This window comes from Myzus persicae, unplaced genomic scaffold (assembly GCF_001856785.1).
Source record: "Myzus persicae strain clone G006 unplaced genomic scaffold, MPER_G0061.0, whole genome shotgun sequence".
Lineage (NCBI taxonomy): Eukaryota > Metazoa > Arthropoda > Insecta > Hemiptera > Aphididae > Myzus > Myzus persicae.
Window position 1 is genome coordinate 146,707 of NW_019104033.1, and position 10,066 is coordinate 156,772.

At 28.4% G+C, this 10,066-nt stretch overlaps 1 protein-coding gene across 2 annotated transcripts; it reads left to right on the plus strand.

Moving 5' to 3' along the window:
• The first annotated feature begins 2,633 nt into the window (after positions 1 to 2,633).
• LOC111037845 (nucleoside diphosphate kinase 6-like) lies at positions 2,634 to 4,876 on the plus strand. 2 transcript variants are annotated; one of them, XM_022320640.1, is made up of 5 exons: positions 2,668 to 2,718; positions 2,775 to 2,883; positions 3,120 to 3,262; positions 3,320 to 3,480; positions 4,384 to 4,876. In XM_022320640.1, exons 2-5 carry the CDS (start codon positions 2,806 to 2,808, stop codon positions 4,530 to 4,532), a joined length of 531 nt encoding a protein of 176 aa, XP_022176332.1. In that variant the 5' UTR covers positions 2,668 to 2,718; positions 2,775 to 2,805; the 3' UTR covers positions 4,533 to 4,876. The 2 variants fall into 2 exon arrangements, with proteins under 2 accessions (XP_022176331.1, XP_022176332.1); XM_022320639.1 differs by having other exon boundaries at positions 2,634 to 2,883.
• The last annotated feature ends 5,190 nt before the right edge of the window (positions 4,877 to 10,066 follow it).

Consider the following 10,066-nt stretch of genomic DNA (forward strand, 5'->3'; position numbering starts at 1 on the left):
GTTTGGTTGCCAAATGAATAGCTTAAAAACGTATATTCCCATTAGTCAGATAACTTTAGGTCCTCTTGGATTTGATACTCTTCGGCGTAAAGCAAATGTAATAAAGTTACAATAACAATGATAAATTGTACCTACGTTCAACGCGTACATATAAATCTAAATGAATATTTTATGTTTTTCCGCAGAGTTCGTGTTGTTTAAATTATTATGTGGTGAGTAAAAACTCGATTATAAATATTTACAATGGCGAACACATGCTGTTCGTCCAATTTCACCCGTCTACGATTTTGGACCACACGCACCTACCATAATAATATTGTTTTTTCAAGGCCGTTTCCTGTTTATAATTTTTCGAAGGACTTTCGATTTTTATATTACCTATTAGACCTATATGTTGTCAATTGCTTTATCACTCACCTATTGTTATAACTAGGTGCCTAAGTACACTTTGCTTATTGCAATCAAGTGACAAGTACGTATAGGGTACAATGCTAACTGTTGTTTTTATAGTTGACCTAATTTTTCAGTACACACCTACATATCAACCGAGTTTTATAATTTGTCCACTTATTCACACACAATACAATAGATGCATAATATATTTCATTATTCACTCGCGTTGATATCGTACAAGTGAATAATGTTATCACAATACTAATTTGCGAACATTGAATAATAATCATTGGTAGGTATATTTGCTAATGATAATAATAATAATAATAATAATAATAAGAATAATAACAAAACCATTTAAACCGAATGATGTTTGTTAAGTGTCATAATATAAATAGGTGTTACATGCAATTATTTTTGTATAGGTATATTTATCAATTATCACACATCAGTCATTACATGTTTACACGTAGATAACACACTTTAAATATTTTAAATTGTGTTTATTGTAAACATAGGTAAGCCAATATGTTACCTTGACGTTTGCTAACTCAATACGGGTTATATAATTTTTAACTCAATGTAGCTTACATTAGAATTTCATTTTTAAAACAATTACTTATAGTAATTAATTAGGTAGGCAAATTATCCAATTAATAGTAACCAGATACAAGGTACAAGTTACTATAAAATAATATAGTTAGGTATTTAAACACAAATTGCTTACTTTAAAAAAATATATCTAAATATAAAATGTAAGTACAAACAAATTCTAAAAATAAGAAAAATATTATTTTTATAACTCATTGCCTATTTAAAGAACAAATATAAGTATAAATGATAAAATAAATGTATTAAAAAATCGGGGAAGTTGTGCTTTGCTGTTGGTGTAACTCTTCATTGAGTAAATGTAACTGAAACAAATTTTAAAGACAATAATCATTGCATGTACAAAAAACGGTTCTGAGCAGGAAACGGTCTGCAGGTTCATATTTCTTAAGAATATTTTAATTTTATTACATATTTATATTCTTATTACTAATAATTTTACAATAATTTTTAAGTATATCAATTATCAATATTTGTTTTTAGCAAAAATAAGTTCAATCTATCATACATCGAATTAGTTATTATTGATATACCTTCTTACCTAGTGATTATTATAAAACTGCTTAAAAATTATAATTTGCAATTATTAACTTATGGGTAAATCAAAATACCTACCTTATTCTCAGGGACGCCGACTAGTAGTGTGTGCCAGTGGATGCCATTTCACTCACTGGGATTTTTTTAATGAACCAAAAAATCAATACGTAATAATCTAAATATGTGACTACTTATGTATGTATCACGTAAATTAAATTGTGCACCCACTGAGCTGATTTTTTGCGATCGTCTCAGTTTATTTTTGAACCGATGACAACGTGAGAAAGCTTTCGCAGTATTTTGCGACTCCGCCATAGTATATTATGTGCTATAGGATGAGTAGGTATAAAATGTACTTGTACTTAAGTCAATATACTTACCAAACAAGGTAATTAGGTTCCATGTACAGTTTAAGATTCATTAAAAGCTTTACACGTGTGTGGTATAAAAAGGTAGCTTAAAATTATTTTAAATATTTGAAAATTTCATTGTGTATAATAATAATAATACATATAATATTTACCTACTTATGGTATGATAGTATATTAATTTATAATATTGAGAAACGTCTGAAGTCCTTACGAATATTTTTTGAATTACCACAAAAATAACTAAAATCATTATTTTGTTTGAATATTAAAGTAATGATTATACTTATAAATAGTTGCAAAACAGACTAACCTAACCATATAGACTCATATTTTCCATCTCATAATATCTTAATGCCATGATTTATAACCAAATAACTATATAGGTAGGTAACTACATGACGTGTTTAATAAAAACCTAACATTTAATTAGTAAAATAATTAATGACTCAAATTTTTTAAAAAAAGTATAAAATATTGTTAATGGGTGTTACACGAGAGTACGGGACTCATGTGCCCCCCTCAAATACGCTCCTGACTAACCTATGTCACATAATTATTGTCATTACTCATTATTATGACGCCATAAAATATATGTTTGCATATTTTATTAAATTGTATTCGTTTCACACTGTAACGGCACGTGCCCACCAAAATCGTTATCAATGTATGATAAGAAATGAACGATAACAAATTATTATCATTATTTTAATCTATTATCTTCATGTCCACTAAAATAATATATCATTATATTAAAATATCATGCCTTTTTATTTTCAGGTTTTATATATTTTTGAGTGGAGTGAATTATGTGAGTTTATTCAATAGTTATTAGTAATAATATAATATTATCATCAAATTGTTTAGTATTAGAAATGGATGATATGTTTTCACTAAGATGACATCTGTCAAGCGTTTGCAATTGACTTTAGCCATCATGAAACCTCATGTGGTGTCCAGTCCATTTTCTTTGCTCGTACGTATCGTCAAAATGTATTTATAAATGATTTCGTTTTAACCCAAGCCGTAGTTGTGCTGATATTGATTATTTCTGTAACAGTAACCAAGTTTACTGCCTTAAAAAAATACTAGTTCAATATTGCTGTATTATTGGTATTTCTATTGAGTTAATTTAAATTTGTTAGTTTCTAAAGAACAATATTGTGCACATGAATTAAATTCACAATGATATGCTATTGATGTTTCCAACAGGATATTAGGCGAACAATACTGGACAATGGTTTTTACGTTGTACGGTCAAAGCGCCAAACAATTAAACTGGAACAGGCAGAGGAATTTTATAGAGAACACAAGTCAAAGTTTTTTTATAACAGACTCATCACATTCATGACAAGGTATTTAAAATGATTTTGATAACTTGCATTTTACTTAATTTGTCATCATACCTATAGTGGACCATCAGAAGCATATATATTGGCTAGGGAAGATGCAATTTCAGTTTGGCGCCGTTTGATGGGTCCAACTAAAGTTTTTCAATGCCAGCTAAGTAATCCCGATTCTATTAGAGCTAAACATGGACTCACTGATACTAGAAATGCCACACATGGATCTGGTAATTTTTTTTATGTGATATATTTATCAATAGATTTACATTTATTTTAAATGGTATTCGAATACTCTTACTCTGTTACACTCATAGTAATACCTTAAAATTATTAGACGGTGCTTCTATAGTAAAAGGGAATAAGTTAAATTACATATTTTTTGTCTGACTGTTGTAGATATTAGGATGCTCCATTATTAGCACCAAAAGAAAATTTAATTTATGGGTTCATATTTTATGCCAGGGGTTGGCTGGCAACCTTTTTGGACTTGATGGCCACTTTCAGAAATTAAAAAAGTTGTGAGTTGTGGCAGATAAAAATAAAAATCTTTTAGTCTCATTTAAAAAAAACAAAGGACATTTGAAATAGTGACTTAGTTTAATATATTAACATATACTTCATATTTAAAAGAGAATAAGTCAAATTGTATTAATGTTGAAGTGATGAATTCATACAATTCCAAAATATTTACATATAATTTTAAATTTGTTCATTTAATTTTTAAACGAGTTTTTTTAGTCCCCCCCCCCCCCAAAGTGCTTTTGAATTATTTTTCCTTTTAATTCTGAACTATATTTAAAAAATAAAAGTGAAATCATGTTTTTATGCATTACACAAGTATTTTGTAGTCTGTAGTCTGACATCAATAAAATAAATTATGTGTAATAAAGATGAGTCCATCTATCCATTTATTGCAAACATTTTAAATAACAAAAGTAGTTTGTAGTTTATGGCCCAATAACATTTTTAATATACAATATAATACTTACCATTTATTTTATTATTGTTCTTACAGTAAGTATACGGACTGATTTTATTTAAAAAATATTTTCATTCATCAGTGTTACAATAATAATCAAAAATAAACATTCGTGTATTGACTAAAATAATAATTATTTATATTATTACAGATTCTGATGAATCGGTTCGCAAAGAAGTCAGCATAATGGTGCCACAATTTTGTTTTGATCAATGGAAACAAACCGAAGAGCCTATGTTTAGAAATGGGAGAGTACAGTTTAATGATAAACAATTTATTCATTCTGCGCATGAAAGTTAGGTTATTTTGTGTATCATGATGATTTTCATTAAATCAATTATGATTATTGTTGGCTACATTGTTAATAGTTTCTTTAGATATATTATTGAAACAAACCAAATATTAGTATTAATATCAATATTAGGCTTGTTCTGTAGAATTCTAAGTCATAAAAAAGTTGAGACTTAATAATAAACTAATTGCAATGTATTATCTCTTATAAAATGTATTTTATAATTATTTTACGTAAGATATAATATTAAATCAATCAAATATGCTCTATGTTACCATTTATACCATAATAACTACCATTATGTTTACTATTGATATTAAGTTGATTATACATTTTTGTTTAAAACCTTGAATTCTGATGTTTTTACAAACTAATATTGGCAAATATTCAAACATTAGGTAAAATGTTGATTTATAACTTAATTTTTATACTTCAATAATTTGTTTAGTTTATTTATATTGTTTATAACTTTCATATCTTTGAAGACTAATTATTTTACAAATCATACATTTTATCTATTAAGAAATGAAATAAAATTGATTATAATTGTATATTATAATTATTGGGATAGTGTTAAATTAAAGAATAGAGTAGTCATTAGTTATTAGTGTTTAGACTAATTTATTTGATGACAATTCACAGCTGTAAAATATTTAACATTAATAGAAATAAAAAAGAATAAAAAGACTGCAGTTGTGTTTTTTTAGCACAGAACTTTTTTAATTTTAATACAGTCATATGGATGTAAATATTTTTTTTTTATACATTTTATAAAATGTATTCAGTATGAATTTTATTTTTCTTAGAATTAACCAGTTCACACTGTATTATCATAAATTCATAATAGAACTTTTTTTTCTTCGAAAATTATAATCAAAATTGATTTCAAATAATCATCATTTTATCAAGCTGCATCAACAATGCTGTATGTACTTATGTTATAACTAATATGACATGTATTATATTAATGATTACAGTAACGTAATATTAGAATTAGAGCACAATAATTTGTAGCAATCTAAGCTATTCTATTTCATTCAATTCCTAGAAAGAAAATAATGTAAAACATCATAATACAATTTTCATTTGTTTAAATTATTCAATATTTATAGTGAGTATTAGTATAACCTTATTAAACCAAATATTGTAAATAGCTAACACAGTATATTTTCTACATTAATATTATACTCAAATAAAATATCATAGAGGGAATCGCATATTGTCTGTGTTTTAAAAACGCATAATCTAATAAATCTTACTGTTATTTTTAATATCAAAGCAAGTGAGTAGACCTATTATCAAATGTAAAAATAAGATTTAAATTTAAAATCATTAGTTTTGAAAGAAGTTATGAGCAGCTTAAAATTGTTAACTTTGTTACCTATGCATTGGTAACTGGTAAGATGGAGAAAACATATGGTATGACCTCCTCTTATGTCTTACTATCCTCGTAGAATTCCAACTACGTCTATGTGTAGGATTCGTGTTTTCTTGTTACACTATGGAGCTGACCATATTGTCTAGACAGTCTCTATTTAGACGAAGTAAGGCAGAAAATATAAAAACAAAACACATAAAAGTATTATTGTAAGCCCCATACATTCCTACTCTGCTCAGAATCTAAAAACATAAACATTTGTCATTAGTAGGGCCAGGATTTCAATGCGAAGTGCATATTTTTTGGTTGATCTTAGACAATACCTTCCAAGTACCTACATAATTTGTTTCATGTAACCAGTGTTTCAAAGCTAAAAATTGTATTTTGCATATTTTGACATTTTTAGCATTATTGGGTCATTATATTGGTCTTAATGCATATTTGTTCAATATACTATATAAATTTAGCCTATTCAAAATATTATCTAAAGATAAATTGTTTTCTTGATATTTAAGTTATTTTTGTTTAGAAGATTTATTGGATTTTTTCTATACACACTGTCAATGTTTATTTTTTGATTCAATTTTTATCTTATACGTATTAATTATTTTGACTGTAGAGCATCTATTCACCAAACATCAGCAAAACCATCAACATCACCGCACCATCAGTCAATTTTTAAATGAAATAATAATTATATCTTATTTATAAGTTCTAAATCAAAATACCGATTTGTATAAAAAATATTTATGGAATTTTTAAGGTCTCTTTTGTGGTAAAATGCATTTTTATGGGCATTTAAATCCGGGCCCTAGTCATTAGTTATTACATTTTTTGTTTTGTACCATAATTATTAAAATGTTTTGTAAAACTTATATTATTATTATTATTACAATTCATTTATTTATCAGTATCTATAAATATATTATCGTTTTAATTACATAAAATATTATGTACAGAATTAGAATATTTATTCAACACACAAAAAGCATTATTTGGACACAAGGACTGCTATAACTGAAGTCAAGGCCGTAGTCAGAAAAATATTTAGGGGGGGAGGTTTAGAGTATAAATATGTTATATTATATAATAAAATATGAAAATATAAAAATATAAAAATTAAATTAATCTTTATTTAAAAAATAGTTAAATCTTTTTTCAAAACAAATTTCGGGGGGGGGGGGGTGAACTCTAACCCCCCTGGCTGCGGCCTTGACTGAAGTTCTACATGAATTACTATTTAATCATTTAAAATAATATGTTTGCAAATTTGCAATAATTGCAGACGAAATGCAAAAGTTTCCTCACAGACCACCATGTCAGTCCATCGGCCATACAATTATTAGATAACTCCAAGGACATCAGATGTCATAAACTTTTGAAATTCTAAAACCATACAACTTAGTTTAAGATTATAAATTATGGAAGAAGCTGCTTCATTGGAAGTGACTCCTTCAACGTATTAAGTATATATAATTTATATATAGTAGTTTAAAATCATAGGTACAATAATTGTTAAACATATTTATAAAGAACTTATAAATATTAGCCTCTAAGGTGGTCTGGATGATTTGGAAATAAATGTTCAAGGTCTAGAAAATATTTTTTGTTTAACAAGTTATTCTGGACCACACGGAGAAAAATAAATAACAATGAAAATAATATCAGCATTAGAGTAAAATATTTTTGGTCATTCCTCTGAGGGGCCCCTTATTGCTGTCCGTTGTTGGCCTGCGCTTTAGTTGTTATCGATATATCGTCAAGATATGATAATAACACCAAGCTGATGTATTCTGTAAAATGTCGATCGAAAATAATGCAAAATTTACTTACCTGTCTCGGGTTTTTTTCCACCGACAAATGACAATAGCCAACTACCTTTATGCAGCATTAGCTATTGCACATGATGGGTGGCCATAGGTGCCGCTCAGTCGAACGATTGCAGAAGCGACGAAATCAACTTAAGTCTATTCTCAGTGAAAATGATTGTTTAAACTCGAGGTAGGTACGTGACAACCAAACAGGGTTTTTTCCGAACGGATTGCACAAGACGAAATCAACTTAAGTCTTTAGTTAAAATTATTGTTCAAATAACTCACAATAGATACGTGACGACCTAACGCATTTTTTTTCGAACTGTTTTCTTCGAAAGTTTTTTTTTATATCTCTGTTGTACATTTAAGACAATAGCTGCTAGTGACGAGATGACATATTGTGTAGTGTTAGCTATCTAATTTTGTTTTGGTTCGCAAAAGTATAGTGGCCATCTATAGTTGACTCATTTAATAATATTATTACATAATATAATACATATATATGTATAATACACACACTCTCTTTTGTCATATTGTGCAGGACACAAAACACATTAATAATCATTCAATTAATGCAATACCTATCAATACATATAGCCATATAGGTAGGTAGGTGCATACAATTAAGTCGAGTTTTTTTTTGGCTCGGGATAAACTTTGAAATGGCTCGAATGTTTGGCTGATTTTTTTTGTTGTGTTCGTAATTTTCAGGATAAGATTTGTGAATTGTGTGAAATACAATTTTAGGAAAATTAGAATATCTGCATGGCAAGATTACACCAGTGGCGTCATCTGTCTAGAGAAAAATAAACTAAATAATAAAATATTTTAAATTTGTTTATTGCATAATTAAGTTACAAAAAATAAGATAGTTTCTATGTATGAATACAATTTTAGATTTGTATTTTAAATTTGATCAAAACCATGTAACTTAGTAAAAATGGTATTCTTAACCCTCATTTGTCGACAGTTGTCCCGTGAACCTAAACACAGTGGCACTCAACAAAACATTCGTAATTAAGTATTCACCTCGCGATGTCTCATCCCTAGGCCCTATTGCTTAGATACCTGAAAATTTACAGCTCGCATTATCACAAGCGTGTTTCACAGGAAACGCTGGACAGGATGACTAACATAAAATAATCGAACGTATCCTGACTGAACCAATGACTGGTTCAGGTAAAACCCAAAGTCCCAAACAATGATAGCGAAGTGCTTGCAATTTTCAAGGTACCTTCGTACCACCATATACGACTTGTGCACTAATAAACCGTTCAATATTTGAGAGATGAAATTTTTTAAGTTTTCAACACCATTGCACCGAATATTAAATAACGAATCGAACAAAGTTTAAATCATATTATAGAGTTGGGATTTTTAACAGGCAACAGATCCTTGGCACGGGCAATGCCGAACAGGACAGATAGTAGTATACAATAAAACTTTACCAATACACGTAATTGTTTCCTTGCGTTTTTGGACAGACTGGATTAGTTATATGTAGTTGTTCAAAAATATTATTATATTAATTTCTTTTTTTTTCTTTTTAATAAAATATATATACCTATATAGTTACTTATAACCGAAATTTCACTGAAAGTTTCGTATAAGTCCCGATGCAGATCATGAATAAATTTAACTCAGAGGCACTCGAAAGTCGAAACAGACCATAATAAAATACGTTTTTCTAATTGACTATTAGTTATGACTGTAACGGAGTACACTAACGTGTAACGGTACAATCACTACAATCATCATCCCTTGCAAAACGGTCATTTTCAGGACCACCAATCAAAACACTTCATTACAACACGAACTGAATACTTATAACTTCACACACCAAATAACTTGGGCTATACAAAGGGAGACCATATCGCATTGTACGGCACCCTCCTTGTATTTATAAGCCCAAAACCCTACGAACTTACAGTCTACAAGTCATTCCGTACAAATAGAGACACAACTACACACGGCGGTGACGCATAGTTTACTAGACGGTACGGGACACAACTTATATACCAGACGTTAAAATCAATTTGTATATTGTAAAATAAAACATACGTTGTACCAGAAGCGGTATTTGATCTTATTAACAAAAAACAGCCCGTCGAATATCGGCGTAGCATTGTATGACGCTCAAACAATGTTTTTTTTTAACACAATTTTTAACGTGATGGTTTGTTAATAAACGCGTATAGGTATATATATTAAGCTCTGCCAATAAATGTCTTTCGAAAGTATTGATTGCTTTCAAATTAAATGACGTTCGACCCAGTAGAAAACAGTCCATATCAAGTAATTCACTTTTTTCTTTATACAATTGATTTAATTGAATGATTTTCATTATTTT